The sequence below is a fragment of the Hypanus sabinus genome, chromosome 8 (genome assembly GCF_030144855.1).
Source record: "Hypanus sabinus isolate sHypSab1 chromosome 8, sHypSab1.hap1, whole genome shotgun sequence".
NCBI lineage: Eukaryota > Metazoa > Chordata > Chondrichthyes > Myliobatiformes > Dasyatidae > Hypanus > Hypanus sabinus.
In genome coordinates, this window is record NC_082713.1 from 67,149,773 (window position 1) to 67,168,716 (window position 18,944).

The following is an 18,944-nucleotide window of genomic DNA, read 5'->3' on the forward strand; positions in this document are numbered from 1 at the left end:
TGTCTTCCCTTCTGAAGAACATATGGTGCACTGTGTTTTTACTTACTGTTCCTCAGTGCACTTCAATAGGTTGACAGCCATGTTGGGTTCATTTTAAAAAATACGTTGGTGCCACTGTTATGCTTTGTAACTTCAAAACATCAAACTAATTCAAAAAAGACACGCAAGTCCAAAATATGAGTCTAACCATGTTTACTTCAGGTGATGTCCACATATAACCCATAATAAATTATTTAAATGAGCAAGAATACATAACCCACCTATATACAGTATACATGTATCCAAGATACTCAAATATTACTGAAATATTAAATACACATCAGAAACTGGCAAGACCATAGAGAAATTTACGTCTATAAATATGTTGTTGACAAAGTACTAGCAAAAAAGAGATAAAGGAGGGGACTGTGCAGTATTGAAATAGATCGTATGTAAATATCAAGTAACAGAGGATTTCATTACAAGAGGAAGGAAGTCTTGTTGCAATTGTAAATTGAACCTTTGTGAGAATGCAGCTGAAGTATTGTCTACAGCTTTTGTCTGCTAACCTTGGAGGGACGTCATAGAAGCAGTGAGTGAAAATTCACTGGATGAATTTTCCAGGGTTTGTCTGGATGAAGAAGAATGAGTAGATAAGAGATGTGTATTTTAGAATTGAGAAAAATAGTGGATTTTAATGAAATATACAATAATTCTTCAAGGGCTTCATAGGTTAGAAGGAAGAAAAATATTTCACCTGACTGGGGAATCTATGACCAGGGAGCACAGGGCTGACAATGAGGAGACACTTCTTCACTCACAGAAAGTATGAGTTGAATTACTTAGCTGAATGACACTGTAAGTTTAGATTTTGTATTATTTCAAAACTAGAATTTAATAGATATCCAGGAACTGATAGAATCCAGGGATGTAGACACTGAAGTAGAAATTATTTAACATTTAGAGATTTTAGAGATACAGCATGGAACAGGCACACATTCCTGCAACCCACCTATTTAACACCAGCCTTATCAAAGGACAATCTACAATGCCTTATTAACCTACTAACTGGTGTGTCTTTGACTTGGGGGGGGGGGGGGGGGAGCAGCATCTGGAGCAAACCGACACTCTCACAGGGAGAATGTACAAATTCCTTACAGATGGCATCGGAATTGAACTCCGAACTTCGGAACACCCCACATTGCATCACGCTAACCGCAGTGCCCAAAATAACCAGAGTCTTGAAAAACGGTGAACCATGTTTTTACAGTCTTATTTTTTCTATTTCTTAAGCTCTTATTTGGAATACAAAATATCTTTTAGCCACTCTGAGTCCAAGTTACTCAAAGCTTCCAACCTTTGAATATTTGCAGATTCAAAATCCAGATAAAATTACAGCTTATTCTTAAGAAGTGAGTCACCCAAAAATACAGGATAAATTGACTAATTTTTTGTAAATTTTCTCCATGCAGACATAAGAAAAACAAGTTTTTATGTACATATACGGTATACAGATGCTGACTATAGAATAAAATATAGCAAAGCAGAATGTCACTTAGTTTATCATGTTTCTACTCGAATTGAAAAGACTTCTGAAACAATCCTTACTTTCCTATGGCATTGCTCAGAAACTCTCTAAATATGACCTGGAGTATCCGGTTATTGACGGGAATTCAGACAGGAATTGGGAACTTTTGCCTACTTGAATTGAATTCTGTACACAAGACCACACAGGCTGCATATTTAGTGTATGCACTTCCAATCCTATACACATCAATGAAAATCTTAAACATCAGTGTGAGTACTGCTGGAAAATATGGCAAATTACTAGATTTCAAACACATGTTCAATTTCCCTTTGAACATTACCTCATGAGGTTGGATTGTTTCCACCAAATTTTTTGAAGGACCCTGAGAAATTCATTACCAAAATAAATAGGGAGAAAGTCTTCTTCCGAAAGCTTGGGACAGTTTACACCAATAATATGAGGGCAGCAGTCCTCAGAGACACAAGATGCTCTCCGCCCCCAGCAATTCAGCAGACAGCCACATGTCAGTCGTATTCATTCCATCCCAATGACGCCAGCCCCCAAATAGTAATGTGCCAATGGATAGGATGAGCATTGATCGACGACTCTCCGAACCAATCGGAAGAAGGCCGTGTCGGGTGGGTTTGACCTCACCACGCTGAACGCGTAGGCGTGGCCTGGTTTTGCAGTGCGCGCATGCGCTGATGTCGGCGGGAGGCGGCGGGCGTGGGTTCAGATAGGAAATAGTGCACAAGACGGAGGTGGGGTCTGTGGCCCGGGTTATAGGCTGGGAGCAGTGAACTTCAGGCTCGACAGCTGCTCCGTTTTGAACCATTGTGTGTGTGTGTGTGTGTGTGCGCGCGTTTCCCCTGGTAAGATAAGGAAAAAGTGGAGTGGTGAAGTAACGTTTGGGTGAGGGGGTGAAATGGTGGGCCGGGTCGCTGTCACCCATTACCGATACCCGTAGGCAGAGCGTCCCGGACGCGCAGACCTTGCCCGGGAGAGCACACTCGGCACCAGCGCTCAATATGGACGGTCAACAGCCGCCGGCAGGAAGCGACTCGCCGCCCCGCAGCCGGGACAGGCCAACCTCAAAGAAGAAACCTCCTGAAGATGACCCGAGAAACAAACCCAAACTGGTGAGTACTGCAAACGGTCAGTGTGGTTTAGGTTATTGGTGTTGGGATTAGGTAACCTGGTTCCAGTAAAATCAGATTAACACGATGTGCAGCTCCACGGCCTTTTTGACGTATCTCAAGTACGCCAGTGACATCTGTTGCTCTTCAAGCGCTTCCAAACCTTCCGTTTTTAATTAATGACTGCAATGAAAGGCGTAGCTATACTTAACACTGGCTTGGCAAACAGTTGCATATGGTGTTTCCTAATACTCATGATGTCCAATGAGGAACATATTGTACTTCTCAATTGCACATCCCAATCTTCCTCTTCTACTTGCACTTTCACTTGACAGTGTAACTTTATGTAACTTGTATGTATTTTTTAAGCTTGATATTTATGAATAAGAGGGTAGCAGCAACTTACAGTTTTTCCATTTATGGTGGTCTTTTCCGGGCACATGCCATTATTTTTCCTACATTGTCATTTTGATCATATCCAAATCATATCAATAACCAATTCCCCTCTACCACTACTCTCCTCTGTCTAGCGGAATTAGTTCTTACTCTCAATAATTTCTCCTTTGGCTCCTACTGCTTCCTCCAAACCAAAGGTGTAGCCGTGGGTACCTGCATGGGTCCCAGTTATGCCCACCTTTTTGTTGGCTTTGTCCATGTTCCAAGCCTATACGGGTATCCGTCCCCCTCTTTTCCTTTGCTACATTGCTGCATTGGCGCTGCCTCCTGCACGCATGCTGAGCCCGTTGACATCATCAACTTTGCCCCCAACTTTCACCCTGCCCTCAAATTTACCTGGTCTATTTCTGACACCTCCCTCTCCTTTCTTGATCTTTCTGTCTCCATCTCTAGACAGCCAATCTACTGATATCTACTATAAGTCTACAGACTCTCACAGCTACCTGGACTATTCCTCTTCCCACCCTGTCTCTTGCAAAAATGCTATCCCTTTCTCACAGTTCCTCCGTCTCCGCCACCTCTACTCTCAGGATGAGGCTTTTCATTCCAGGACGAAGGAATTTTTAAACAAAGGGGCTTCCCTTCTTCCACCATCAACACTGCTCTCAAAAGCATCTCTCCCATTTCCCGCACATCTGCCTCACCCCATCCGCCCACCACCCCACTTGGGATAGGGTTCCCCTTGTCCTCACCTACCACCCCACCAACCTCCGGATCCAACGTATAATTCTCTGTATCTTCTGCCACCTCCAACGGGATCCCACTACCAAGCACATCTTTCCCTCCCTCCCCCCCCTTCTGCTTTCTGCAGGGATCGCTCCCTATGCAACTCCGTTGTCCATTCTTCTCCCCATCCCTTCTCACCGATCTCCCTCCTGGCACTTATCCTTGTAAATGGGACAAGTGCTACACCTTCTCTTACACATCCTCCCTCACCACCATTCAGGGCCCCAGACAGTCCTTCCAGGTGAGGCGACACTTCACCTGTGAGTTGGCTGGTGTGGTATACTGCGTCCGGTGCTCCCGGTGTGGCCTTTTATATATTGGTGAGACCTGACACAGACTGGGAGACCGTTTCGCTGAACACCTACGCTCTGTCCGCCTGAGAAAGCAGCATCTCCCAGTGGCCACACATTTTAATTCCACGTTCCATTCCCATTCTGATATGTCTATCCATGGCCTCCTCTACTGTCAAGATGAAGCCACACTCATGTTGGAGGAACAACACCTTATATATTGGCTGGGTAGCCTCCAACCTGATGGCATGAACATTGACTTCTCTAACTTCCATTAATGCCCCTCCCCTTCTTACTCCATCCCTGATATAAGTTTTTTTTCTCTGTCCATCACTCTGCCTGTTCTCCATCTCCCTCTGGTTCTCCCCTCCCCCTTTCCTTCTCCCTAGGCCTCCCGTCCCATGATCCTTCCCCTTCCCTAGCTCTGTATTCCTTTTACCAATCTCTTGTCTGGCTCTCAGCTTCACCCCACCCCCTCCAGTCTTCTATCATTTTGTATTTTCCCCTCCCCCTCCTGCTTTCAAATCTCTTAGTATCTTTCCTTTCAGTTAGTCCTGACGAAGGGTCTCGGCCCGAAACGTCGACAGCACTTCTCCCTATAGATGCTGCCTGGCCTGTTGCGTCCCACCAGCATTTTGTGTGTGTGACCTGAAGTTTCAACCATTTTCTCTTTTTCCATAGATACTGCCTGGCCTGCTGAGTTCCAGCATTTTGTGGATATTGCTTTGATTTTCAGCATCTGTAGATTTTATCCTATTTGAAATTATGTATAGTTTTCATATCATAGTTACAGAGAGAATGTTTCCACTTCAAGTGAAGTCAAGTTTATTGTCATTTCGACCATAAACTGCCGGTACAGTACACAGTAAAAACAAAACAATGTACCTCCAGGACCCTGGTGCTACATAAAACAACACAGAACTACACTAGACTGTGTGAGACAGCACAAGACTACACTAGACCACGTAAGACAACATAAAAACTGCACTAGCCTACAGACCTGCACAGGACTACATAAAGTGCACAAAACAGTGCAGAGCAGTACAATAATTAGTAAGCAAGACGATAGGCACAGTAGAGGACAAATTACAATATAATAATAAATGATGTAGATGTCAGTCTAGACTCTGAGTATTGAGGAGTCTGATGGCCTGGGGGAAGAAACTGTTCCACAGTCTGATTCTGAGAGACCGAATACTTTGGTACCTTTTGCCAGATGGTAGGAGGGAGAAGAGTTTGTGTGTGGGGTCTGTGGGATCCTTCACAGTATTGTTAGCTTTGTGGGTGCAGCGTGTGGTGTAAATGTCTGTAATGTGGGAAGAGAGACCCCGATGATCTTCTCCCCTGACCTCATTATCCGCTGCAGGGTCTTGCGATCTGAGATGGTGCAATTTCCGAACCAGACAGTGATACTGCTGCTCAGGATGCTCTCAGTACAACCCCTATAGAATGTGATGAGGATGGTGGGGTGGGAGATGGACTTTCCTCAGCCTTCGCAGAAAGTAGAGGCGCTGCTGGGCTTTCTTTGCTATGGAGCCTGTGTTGAGGGACCAGGTGAGATTCTCCACCAGGTGAACACCAAGAAATTTGGTGCTCTTGACGATCTCTACCGAGGAGCCTTTCTCTATTTTATCAATCACTTTCATAATTTTACTTTGTATGTTTCTATAAGATTTCTTCTCATTATTCTAAATTCCAGCATGTGTAGTCCTGGGTGACTTAATCTCACCTCATAAGTTAACCCCCTTCATCTCTGAATCAGCCTGTTGAATCGTTTCCGAACACCTTCAAAGGCAGAATATCATTCTGGAAGTAAGAAGACCAGAACTGCATGCAGTACTCCAGGTTCAGCCTTGCCATGTTCAGTTGCTGGGCTTTCTTGGCTATGGAGCTGATGTTGAGGGACCAGGTGAGATTCTCCGCCAGGTGAACACCAGGAAATTTGGTGTTCTTAACTATCTCTACTGAGGCGCCGTCAATGTTCATCGGGGAGTGGTTGCTCCGTGCCCTCCACACAGCCCTTGGGTGGGCCCCCGTGCTCAGTGTGATGGTGTTGGAGATGCTGCTCCCAATCTGGTCTCCCAATCAGGAAGTCAAGGATCCAGTTGCAGAGGGAGGTGTTCAGGCCCAGCAGTTTCAGCTTTCCAATCAGGTGCTGAGGAATGATTGTGTTGAATCTTGAACTGAAGTCTGTGAACAGCATTCGAATGTATGTGTCTTTTTTGTCCAGGTGGGTGAGGGCCAGGTGGAGGGTGATGGCAATGGTGTCATCTGTTGAGCGGTTGGGATGGTATGCAAACTGCAGGGGGTCCAGTGAGGGGGCGGCAGGGTCTTGATATGCCTCATGAAGACCCTCTCGAAACACTTCATGGTGATGGATGTGAGATCAATGGGACAGTAGTCGTTGAGGCAGGAAACTGAAGACTTCTTCGGCACGGGGACGATGGTGGTGTCCTTGAAGTATGTTGGAATGATGGTGCTGCTCAGGGAGATGTTGAAGATGGCAGTGAGAACATCTGCCAGCTGGTCTGTATGACCTCTGAGCACTCTGCTAGGAATATTGGCTGGTCCAGCAGCCTTCCGTGGGTTGACCCTGCATAGAGTTTTCCTCACATCGGCCACGGTAAGACACAGCACCTGGTCATTGGGAGGAGGAGTGGTCTTCCTCGCCAACATGTCATTTTCCACCTCAAAACGTGCGTAGCAGTTGATCAACGCATTTGGGAGGGAGGCATCACCAGCGCAGGCAGGTGGTGATGTCCTGAATGTCCTTCCACGTGCGCTGCGTGTTGCCGCTGTCCTGGAAGTGGCTGTGGATTCGCTGGGCATCTGCATGCTTTGCCTCTCTGATGACCTCGGACAGTTTGGACTTCGCTGTTGCTGGGCTGCCTTGACGCCTGCTCTGAAGGCGGAGTCATGGGTCTTCAGCAGTGCATGCACCTCCACGGTCATCCATGGCTTCTGGTTAGAGCGTGTACTGATGGGCTTGGACACAGTGACATCGTTGATGCACTTGTTGATGTAGCTAGTCACTGATGCCGTGTACTCCTCTAAGTCGCCATCGGTTGTAGCCCCCGAATGCTCTTCCCTTGTGGGGAAGAGCATTACTGTAAGAGAAATCCAGAAAAGAAATATCGTTAATCAGAGAGGCGAGAAGGTGTAATCGACTGTACTGTTACTGATTATAGATGAGGGAAAATGAAAGACTTATCTGAGACATAAGCACTAGCATGGATTAGATGGGTCAGAAAGCCTCTTCAATGTTGTTTATACTTGATTTACTTTCAGTAGAATATTTGCTCAGTTTTATGTCCTGTCCCATCTATATCTAATTGGTGGCTCCACCATTGCTGCCATTATACTTTGTTCTTTTGAAATGTAAGGGCACATTTTGCTACATCATGTAATTTGCTACTTCAGATGAACTTCCACACCCGTTGCCTCAGTTTGTGTATAATCTTCCTAGCTATCGTGAGAATTAGTGGTTTACAATGGTAGATCACTACAGAATAAGTACCTGCCATTTTCAGTCCAATTATTTGGCAGTCCTGAACAGTATCTGAGACCCATGAACATGCAGCATGGAGACAATCCCTTCGGCTCAAATGGACCATGCCAACCAAGTTGTCTTACCATTTTCCAACTTTTGGTTCCATAACCTTCCAAGCTTTTCCAATCCTTGAACTTTTCCAACTGACTTTTAAAAGTTGTCTCTGTACCTGCCTCAAACACTTCCACTGGCTGTTCCTTCTGTACAGGGACCACCCGAGGTGGTAAAAGTTGCCCCTCAGGTTCTGATTAAATCTTGCTCTTCTCGCCTTAAACCTTTGTGTTGTAGTTGTTACTGTTTAACCCTGGGAGAGAAGACTGGAACTTTCACCCTGGTGTGTCCCTCTTGATTTAATACACCACTATAAGGTCACCTCTCAGTCACCTCTCAGTCTCCTACACCGAAAAGAATAAAGTCCTAGCCTGTTCACTCTCCTCCAAGCTTGGTCCCTGAAGTCCTGGCAACATCTTTGTGAATCTTTCCTGTGCTATTTTCAGTTTAACATTCTTCCTGTAGCTGCTGACCAAAACTGAACATAGTACAATTAAGGCCTTCCAGGCGTTCCATACAATCACACCATGACCTTCCAACTTTTAGACTCAATGCCCTGAGTTGCAAAGACCAGCATACAAAAAGCCTTCACCACCCTGTCTACCTGTGGTGACACTTTCAGGGAGCCATGTACTCTATTGAATCAGATCAATTGTGAGAATGGGGTGAGTGCACATGTGGCCAATTGATCGTGCGATGAATTGACTGGGCCTTCTCTGTTCAGGAGGCACTCTTTTGGACGTGGACTTTTGAGAACGCAGGTGAGCCTGGTTTATGCTCCCAAACTAAGTTGCCCAGCATGTACTGTTACTTAGGACACAGTAAAAAAGCATTTAATTATACTACGTTGTAGTTTTTGTTCTGTTCATGCATAACATTTTGGTGATGAGCATCAATACAAGGATGGCTGCTTGTCTCCAAGCATCCAGGCCATTTTGGGCCACAACTATGGCAAAACCAACTGTGGGAACCTGGCTGCGATGGAAGAAAGCCTTCCTGGACTATATAGGACCCCTACCAATTTAAACACCAGCAACAAAGCTGGAGGAAGCACTGCAGCTTAAGCTACTCCACATGCACTTGGGAGGACTTGGACAAGAAATACTTTGATGCTCTGTACCTACAGAACAAATCTGAACTGACACGTGTTTGTGGCTTGGACAATGTTTGAGGGAAACACAGGAAAATGTCTTTACAGCACACTTCAGGTTCTTGCTGTTGCGGCAGACCCCCGATGAGAATGTAGATGATTTCATCATAAAACAGATCCTAATGGTGCAGGAATGTAAGTACAAAGATATTTGCCCAAGCAAATTTGAAGAAGCAGTATTTCCTCAAGTGTTGATTGTTGAAGTCCAAGATGGGTGGACATAGGACAGACTTCCGTCTGAAGAGCACAATTCGTCCTTGGACAACCATGTTCCACAGATTGCCACCAAGGCCGTCAAGAGAGGCCAATGCAGATTCAGCTGCCTCTCAATCTATCACTGTTTGCTGGGAGTACCAACTCTCAGCCTGCAGTCTCCACAGAGATTACATAAGCCTCCACAGAGATGCCCTTGCTGTGGGGAAAGTCATGCCTAATAGTCCAATTATAATCATCAAAAAGTAATCTGCTGGTTCTGTCAGAAGATAGGGTACCTTGAAAAGCTGTGGTTTGCTTAAGCAATGTGCCATGAGAAAACAGCAGAATTCAGCTGTCAACAGCACGCAAGGAGATGACAGAGCAAAGAAGTGTGCACCTTTTTGCAAATCCATGGCAGGGGCCACTGAAACCAGCCTTCTTGCTTGGTTACACTCACAGTGGACAGCCGGCCCATAAAATTTTGGCTATTCAGTATTCGGCAGCTACACTGGAGGTAGTGTGGAAGTGTGTGGTGTCTTTATGGCAGAAGTGTTTCACCGATGTGGTAGGGCTGCGGGTGGGGGTGAACCTGTTTCACTTTCCTTTGCATGTGGTTGGGGAGGCCAACAGCCTAATTCACTAGGCAGAAATTGGATTAATAAGATACCATCAGTGCTGTCCTGCATCAACTGTACTGGGGGGAACCCCACATTGAATTCTCAAAGTGGTTTTCTAAGCTGATGCTTTGGACCAGGGGTCCGGCAGCTAAGGTCAAGTCGAAGGAGAACTGCTAGCCAAATTTTTACAAGGCCCACCCAGTGTGCGATTATCTCAAAGGTACAAAAAGAACCTGATCGACTGCAGAAAGCAGATGCGATAGAGCCAACTGTACTAGAATGAATTTATGGCAAACAAGAAGCCATGAAACAAAAATATGATATGCACACCGAGCTATGAATGTTTGGTGCCAGAGGCAAAGCCCACACATGTATTTTGCAGGGAGAAAGCTGGCTATCGGCTGTCATCTGCAATTGTCACATTCAAATAGCTGAACTTGACCTGAAAGATGGACAAATTGTTGGGCAACATTTGGATCACATATGCCAGTGAACTGACAGGGAACCCAGGGAAGCTACAAAAGCATCCTCTACTGATGAAGATAGTGTCTTGGTGGATGAACCAGTGGACTTTTCATCAAGAAGAGGGGATTCACAGTCCATTGCCCTTGATAAACAGCTAACCAGGCAGGCAGTGAGAGAGAGAGAGAGAGAGAGGCTTCCCCCACACCTCAGGGCGCTCTGCAAGGATGTACCATCCAGTTGACTGCTAGCAAGTGGGATAGATATTTCATTTTTTTCAGTTCACTTCACTTATTCCCTTTCTCTCTGGTTCCCACCTATAGGTGTAAGGGATGTGCATCAACTCAATTGTGGGAGTGCACATGTGGCTGATTGATCACGCACTGAATCCGTTAGGTTTCTTCTTGTGGGAGGGACTTTTTTGGATGCAGGCTTTCAAGCATGCATATCCTTCATCTCAGTGGGTGCACTTCATAGCTTCCACACTAAGTTGTCAAAACAACAGCACAAACTACTAAGACACACCATTAGTTATGGGTCTTCAGTCTGATGGACAACATATAAAGTTAAATCAAGCATGTGACATCAAGGCTTTACTTCCAGATGAACTCAGTGCCTTCTATGCTTGCTTTGACTGTCAAAATATGGAGGATCCATCACAAGCTCCCATAGCCCCTGTTGTTGCCATGATTACAGTCTGTGAAGCAGATGTGCTAGTAGCCTTCAGGAGTGTCAGCCTACAAACAGCATCAGGCCCAGAAGGAGTCCCTGGCTAAGTACTAAAGACCTGTGCTGATCAACTGGTTGGAGTGTTACTGAGATCTTTAACCTCTTGCTTCGGCAGTCTGAGATATCCACCTGCTTCAAGCATGCTTCAGTTCTGTTGGTGCCTGAGAAGAATGTAGTGACCTGTCTCAATGACTATTATCTGGTAGCACTTGCATCCACAGTGCTGAATTGTTTTGAGCATTTGGTGAGGAAACGTATCCATTCCTGCCTGAGAAGCAACTTAGATCCACACCAATTGACTACTGGAGCAACAGGTCCACAGTGCATGCCATCATTTGCTCTTCACTCAACCGTGGAATTTCTGGACAGCAGAGGTGCATATATCAGGACATGCTCTCTTCTTGTTGCTGCCATTATGAAAATGGTACAGGAACCTCAGGAGTCACACCACCAGGCTCAGGAATATTTATTACACCTCAACCATCAGGCTCTTAAATCAAAAGGGATAACTTCACTCGCCTTCACTTGCTCCATCATTGAAATGTTCCTACAATCAATTGACTCACTTTCAAGCATTCTTCATCTCATGTTCTTGATATTTATTGCTTATTTATTATTTTTCTTTCTCATTTTGTTTGCCCCACTTGGTCTTTTGCATACTGGTTGAATGCCCAAGTTGGTGGGGTCTTTCATTGATTGTTTTATGGTTATTATTCAGTGGATTTATTGAGTATGTTTGCAAGAAAATGAATTGTAGGTTTGTATATGGTGGCATATATGTACTTTGATAATAAACTTACTTTGAACCTTCCACCTTTACCCTTTGCTTTTTACCATCAAGTTAATAGTGTACCCAGTTAGCTAGCTCTCCATGCAGTCTTAACATTCCAGAACAACTTACTATGTGGAACCTTATCAAAGATCTTACTGAGGTCCATATATTATGTCTACTTTGCTATCAGCATCTTCCTTGGTTAGAACATCAGAAAACACAAATCAGATTTGTAAGACATGATCTTTCATGCACAACTCCTTGCTGACTACCCCCTAAACCTGTTTTTCTAGAAGGACTGTAGTTCCCAGATTTTTCTTTGCTGCTCTTAAATAATGGCACAACATTTGTTCCCCTCCAGCCTTCTGGCATATCACCCATCATGATATAAATATCTGATCCATGACTCTTGCATTTCTTCTCTAGCCTCTCACAACTTAATCACTTCCTTCCTGCATTGTAACGATCAAAAGTGCTCATAATTTTCCGGATGTGATCTCACCAGCTTCAATGGATCATAGATCATGGAGAAAAAAAAAATGGGTCATGTTTCACTTACTTTGGTGTTCTGTGTAATATTGTAGTGAGAATCAATGTCTGTGGAATTATACTGCAGGTGCAGTCATCTCCTGTGGAGATACTGTGTACATTCCATGGATTTAAAACTCTTGGTAGAATGCAATGGATCTTTGTGAATGTCCTTCTGACAGTAGCAATACTGAGAAGAGAACGGCAGTTTTGAAAACTGACCATCCAGTGGGTTCTGATCTGCACGTTGTGGCTAGGAGATATAGCTATGAGAATGGTGATAAACATGAGGGATATTTGTACTGTTAGTGGGTGTTGCTTGTGCACACTCAATTTTAGTATGTTTTACTTTTTGCACCTCAAAGTTACCCCAATATGTGCATTATATCAAGATTACTCAAATTCAAATTTTAAAAACTTGCTGTACATGGTTCCATTCAAATATTTTTAAAAGGTGAAATGCTCTAGTTATCAATATTTTAGGTGTAATTGGCAAAAATTCTGATTTTCTTATCAACCAGATGAGTTCTGCATTCCATCGCTACTATTGTAGCCTTTCAGTGAGTTACTTGTGCTCACTGTAATGGTGACGTCTGAATTGTCTACTGCATCCAGTACAATGATAGTTCACTTGGAATGCATTTCTGGAAATGCATACAAATTAAATCAGCTCTAAAATGGATCATTGTGCCATTTTTATTACTGCATTGATATGTATTATTGACAGGATTATCTTTCTAGTGAATAATAAATAGGGTATTGCAATATTCATTTAAAAAGTTCTCATTTAGTGAGACTTCTTCAGTGCAGATGAACTCAAACTCAGACAAAAAGTACAAGTGAGAGACAGCAGGTGGTGTGATCAGCTGATCTTGGAGAAGATGGATCAGGTTGTGATTCTACCTTTTAAGGGGAAAAAATATCTGTTGTTAATTTGCAACTTGGATTAAAGTTGAGGACCTGTCATTTCAATTTGGGTCATAAAATGTTTCTAGTGTAGATTTCATAATAAAAGTTTGTAATGGTGGATTTCTTAAAAGAATCAGCTTGTTAATTAAGCTGTTATACAGGTAGCACATGCAGTGGAGCAAATTTCGTACCCAAGTTCTGGAGAAGCAAATAATAACAATAGATCAACTACATGGATAAATAAAGATGTACATACAAAATTAATGAAGAAAAGACAGCTATATAAGGATACAGAAAAATATAGTAATGATGTTAACCGTAGGGCATATGCAAATAAGAGCAATAGTCGAGAAAGAAATTCGGATTGCCAAAAGATGGGTTGAGAAGGATACTGCTGATAATGCTGAGATTGACCCCAAGAGACTGTTTCAAAACTTCAGGAGTAAAAGAAAAGTCAAGGAGGAAGTTAAGTGTATTAGGAATAATAGTGGAGTGATAAATAATGCAAAGAAGGACATAGTGGATACTCTTAATTGACATTTTGCTAAAGTATTCACTTATGAAGATGTTAGCAATATACCAGTATAAGTAGAGAAAAATAAGGTTGTTTTAAGTGACTTGGAGATCTTAGAAAGTGAGCTCCTGTTTCAGTTGAAAAGGCTGAAAATTAATAAATCTCCAGGGCCAGATAACATATATCCAAGGGTACTTAGAGTTCTGTGATTACAGTTGGCCCTCCTTATCCCTGGATTCCATATACACGGATTCAATCAACCGTGGATCGGGAAAACCCGAAAGTTCTTTCTGAAGCACTAGTTGCTTGAGTATGTACAGACTATTTTTTCTTGTCATTATTCCCTAAACAATACAGTATAACTATTTACATAGCATTTACATTCTATTAGGTATTATAAGTAATCTAGAAATGACTTAAAAGTACAGGCAGTCCCTGCGTTATGAATGAGTTCCATTCCTGAGTCCATCTTTAAGTCGGATTTGAAGTCGGAACAGTTACATCCGGTATTGTTTAGCGTCAGTTAGTCAAATATTTTTCTTAGTATATAATACATATTTTACCTCTTCTATGCATATAAAACACTTAAGCAACATAAGTATTTCAATAATTTAACCACTGCGTTGCTTAGTAATAATTGTGGCTTTCATCGGGGCAGGGCCTTTCACATGCTTCATTAAAATTGTTCCGATCGTTGACCGACTGTAGCCTAACGCCTTTCCAATGATCGATGGCATTTCACCTCTTTCTGATTGCTTTATTACTTCCAACTTATTTTCAATTGCGATCGTGATTATTTTCATGAACAGAAACACTGTGGATTCAGAGCTACGCTGCCAGGTCCTAATGTCCACCTCATGCAGACATGTTAAATAAAGTCCGAGGTTCCGCTGGGTCCTAAAGACCACTGCACTGAGCTAGGTTAAATAAGGGACTTGAGCATCTGCGAATTTTGGTATCCGCGGGGGTCCCAGAACTAATCCCCCGCGGATAAGGAGGGCTGACTGTATATACAAACACCTAACATGTTTTTGTATAAAAGTCTGAAGACTGGTGAAATCCCGTGGGTTTGTAATTGATGTCAGTGGATAAGTTGTCTCTGAAAATGGAGACAATGAGATAAAGAAAGCAAAGCGAGGTGTCAGAAATGATTTGAGGAAGGGAAGAGAAATAAATTAGTAAAGTTTGCAGATGATACAAAATTAGGGGTTTGGCATGATAATATTCAGGCAGCAGAATCAATAAATATAGATATAAACAAAATTCAGACGTGAGCAGATAAATGGCAGGTGAAATTTAATGAAGTAAATGTAAAATATTACATTGGTTAAGTAGAAATATTAGATATAAATTAGCTATAATTTGAGGGTGTCTTGAGTTGAAAGTGTGCTGAAGCTAAGCGCTTCAAAGCGCTTCTCATTGCCCAACTGACAGTGATAGGAATTGAATTATGTACATCATTTTGGCTATTTTATTGTCAGTGATAAGCATTCACTGGCAAACAAGAATGTGGCTGTTTGTCAAATTGGTGAAGAATGCTGTAACTTATTGGCATTCTGCAGAATAGCAATATGCACGGTGTCATGTAAAACTGATTTTCCTACTCCTCGTGCAGAGTACAAGGCTCCAATATGACTAAAGGAAGTAGGCTTGCATTAGTATGTTTGAAGAAACAATGATTATGGTTCCTGATGTTCACTTTTTAATTGATCTGAAGATTTTCATTTGCTGAATTAAATCCTTTTGAGACTTACGAAATTTATCTCTATAAGCAGCCAAAGTGCTATTTCTACCCATTCACCGCCTCCCTCACCACCACTCATGGCCCCAAATAGCCCTTCCAAGTTGGGCAATGGTTCACCTACAAATCTTCTGAGGTTGTCTATTGGGTCTGGTGCTCCTGATGTGACTCCTCGACATTGGTGAGACCTGTCATAAATTATGGCAGCAGTTTGTTATATAAGTCTACCCCATCTGCAAAAAATGGAACTTTCCAGTGGCCAAATATTTTAGTTTTGATTCGCGTTATGGTATGTCAATCTATTACTTTCCTTTGTGCCATGATGAGGCCACCCTCAGGGTGGAGGAGCAACACTTTGTTCCCTCTCCACCCGATGACATGAATATCGATTTCTTCCAGTTTAAAAAAAATAAATTCTCTCCCCCTCCTCTCTTCTGTCCCCCACTCTGGCCTCCCATCTCTTCTCATCAGCCTGTCACCTCTCCCTAGTGCTCCTCCTCTTCCCCTTTTTCCAACTGTCCACTCTCCTCTCTTATTGGATTTCTTCCTCTCCAGCCCTTTACATTTCCTATCCACTTGGCTTCACCTATCACCTAGGTATCCTCCTCCCATCCTTTTATTGTGGTGTCCTCCTCCTTCCTTTCCATTCCTGAAGAAGGTTTTCAGACAGAAATGTCTAACCTGCTGAGTTCTTCCAGCATTTTGTGCATGTTTCTGTTGCGTCTTGCTGTGTTGGAATTAGGATTTGTTTTAACCATTTTTCTTAAAAATGCCAGTGGCTGTCAATTCTGACTTATCTACCATGCTCAGTAATGACTAATCACAAATGGGCAAATGTTTTATTTGGGTGTTAAAACTTCAGTTGAACCAATAGTAGCTGTTAGATCAGAATGTTGGAATTCAAATTATAAATCAACCTTTGGTAGTTTTTAGTTAGCCATATAAGTTTAAAGCTTAAATAGGCAATTTGGGGTTGATGCTGGTTATAAAATAAACATGCATGAGCTTTTGTGGATGCTGTTTCTTGCTTTATGGCTTGGAATATTGGATACAAGCAGCTGAGGGCCTGCCAAGTTTGTGTTTTTGTGACAAGATGAATGGGACCAATTAAATGTTTTTCAGGACTGACCATCAGTCCCTCCTATGTTGAATGGTCATGTCTCCCCTTGTATTGTTAGACGAGATTTTCCTGTATATTCTACATTCTCTTGAAGTCTGCTTTTGCTTATGATGTAAAATTAATTAGTGGAATTTTTTTGTTTTGAAGTACTTTATTGGCAAGCAAATATATGGGCTCTGGTTTGATTAGATGCATCTATTTTTCATATGCCAACGTACAAATAAAAAATTCAGGGACTGTTGAGATCATTTTGTGTTTGATGTGTACAGTTGAAACGAATAGCATAACATGAAAGCTCATTGCTGTAAAAGTGAGTATTCCGCTTCTGCAGAGATTCTGTCACAACCAACAGTTCAACTATAAGGAAGAAGGGTAAAATATCCTTCTTGCAAATACGTTAATGACATTAAACTAGGTGGGATTGTGTGCACAATGAAAAGATTTAACTGTAATATGGAAAAACTGAGTGGGTAGGAACATGACAGAATATATTGTAGACCATTTCGTTTATAAAGGAAAAACTGTTGAGTAGTAAAAAAACTGGGCTTAGATGTTCTTGTATGAAAGTTGCTGATGGCTAGTTTGCGGGTGCAACAGTTAGGAGGATTGACATAATTAGGTATAATTTGATTCGATCTTACAAGTCTGAGTCCAAAAATGGGCAGATATCACCCAGAATTTAATTTAATTGCCACTACAATTAATATTGTCCAATGAGGTATTTTTGTCTTGTAAATTGAGATCTGACTGTGGGCAGAATTATACCTATTTTTGATATTTTTCTATGTACACCACTTGCATATTAAGTCAGTTGAAAATTAGGTGTCCTTTCTGGTTCAGTTGTAAATCTGGAACTTTCTAGTTCTGATAAAATTATGCTGTTTTCTCTATTTGAGATATCAGACTTAAAATCATGTTCAGAATTGGCAGAGATCCCGCTGAAACTGAAATTGTGAACTTGTAAATGCTTTTATCTAGCAATTATTGTATTTTGCGCCATAAATTTTGACCACATGAATTCAGGGGAGGATCACAGATGTCTTCTACAGAGTAATGCTGGGGTATCTGCATGCTTGACCTGTACCTGATAGACACTGTATTTGAGTGAAGAGGGATGCCTGCAAAACAAAGGAAATTTCTGAATTAAATGTCAGTGTTTGAAAATAGAAGTGATTTTGGGTATTTGAATAGCTGAATTGGTTAAAGAAAATTAACATCCATTACTGGTTTGAGAATTCGCTAAGCATAAGGTGCGGCTTAGTCAAAGTTTAGCTTTTTTAATAAACCTGAAATTCTGCAGATACTGGAAATCCAGAGCATCATGCAGTTCTGGAGGAACTCAATAGTTAAGGCAGCGTCTATGTGGAGGAAAAGTTATTGTTTTGCACCGTCCCGGGTGAGGAAGAAGGTGGATGTGGAAAGGGGATAAAGCAAAAAGCCCTTCCATCAACCATCTTCACCCTCCCCCACCTTTTTCTGTCACCTTTGCCCTTTCCAGTCTTGATGAAAGGTCTTGGCCCAAGGCATCAACTATTTGTTCCTCTTGGATGCTGCCTGATCTGCTGAGTTAGCTTATTTCAGGGTTTACTCTGAACTGCCCATATGATATTTCAACATACAGTACTTTATTCTGCAAGGCCTCAGCCTTTTTTTTTGGTGGATTTTGAAGAGGCAAGTTGAACTTCTAAGACCTTGGTGGTTTGCTGGTGGCTGCATGATCTAGCCCAATGTTGGGTTTGAACAGATATTACAGTCCTTGTAAGTGCTTTTACTATGTTGGAAAATGGAAAAAACAGTAATTGGTAGGATGACTAATATCTGGCCAATATATATGGCCCAACTAGGGGGATAAAAAGCTTTGTTCTTGTATTAACAAGTTTTGTGATTTCTGCTGAAATTCTAGTAATGACCAATGGAGAATTGTTATGTAACTGCCCTATTAATGGTATAATTGATAATTTAATGGATTTGTTGGGCTATTAACATGCCCCAATGGCATAATGCATCCAGTTTGTATGTCGGAAGGGTTAGCTGTACCGTTTGAGAGAAATTGCCATTTTTCAGTTCAAACTGCATAAAACAAAGTTTTCTTGCAAGATTGTTAAGTGGTAAATATGAATTTTCTAACCTTCCTTTAGTTTTAATTAAGTGCTCTGTAATCTTCAAAGGCATTCCTTGCAAATTTGGTTTTCCTTTTGGTAGAGGAAATAGCCTGTTTTCTTCAGCTCTTTTAGGAAGGAAGTATGATCAACATATTAAGGAATTGGTTGGAAACATGAACAGTGGTTAGAATGTGGAATTTGTTGCCTCAAGATTAATTTGAATTGAGTAGGATTGATTCTTTAAAATGAAAGTTGTACAAATATGGGTGTGTAGTAGGGAAGTTGAAGACATCTTAATAGTAGAAAAAGCATGGCAGGAGGTTTGTGTGCACTGGAAATGCTTGCATTTACCAGCTGGACTTAATTTGTTTTGCTGAGTATACATTCTC

The 18,944-nt window shown here is 42.1% G+C and overlaps 1 protein-coding gene across 4 annotated transcripts in view; it reads left to right on the forward strand.

The window, feature by feature from the left end:
* The first annotated feature begins 2,212 nt into the window (after nucleotides 1–2,212).
* The window catches only part of diaph2 (diaphanous-related formin 2), a 615,614-nt gene continuing 598,882 nt past the window's right edge, over nucleotides 2,213–18,944 (forward strand). For all 4 annotated transcript variants that reach the window (XM_059977309.1, XM_059977314.1, XM_059977312.1 and 1 more), the window contains exon 1: nucleotides 2,213–2,646. In XM_059977309.1, coding sequence (XP_059833292.1) covers nucleotides 2,536–2,646 — 111 coding nt within the window. In that variant the 5' untranslated portion in view covers nucleotides 2,213–2,535. The remainder of the gene's footprint in view (nucleotides 2,647–18,944) is intronic.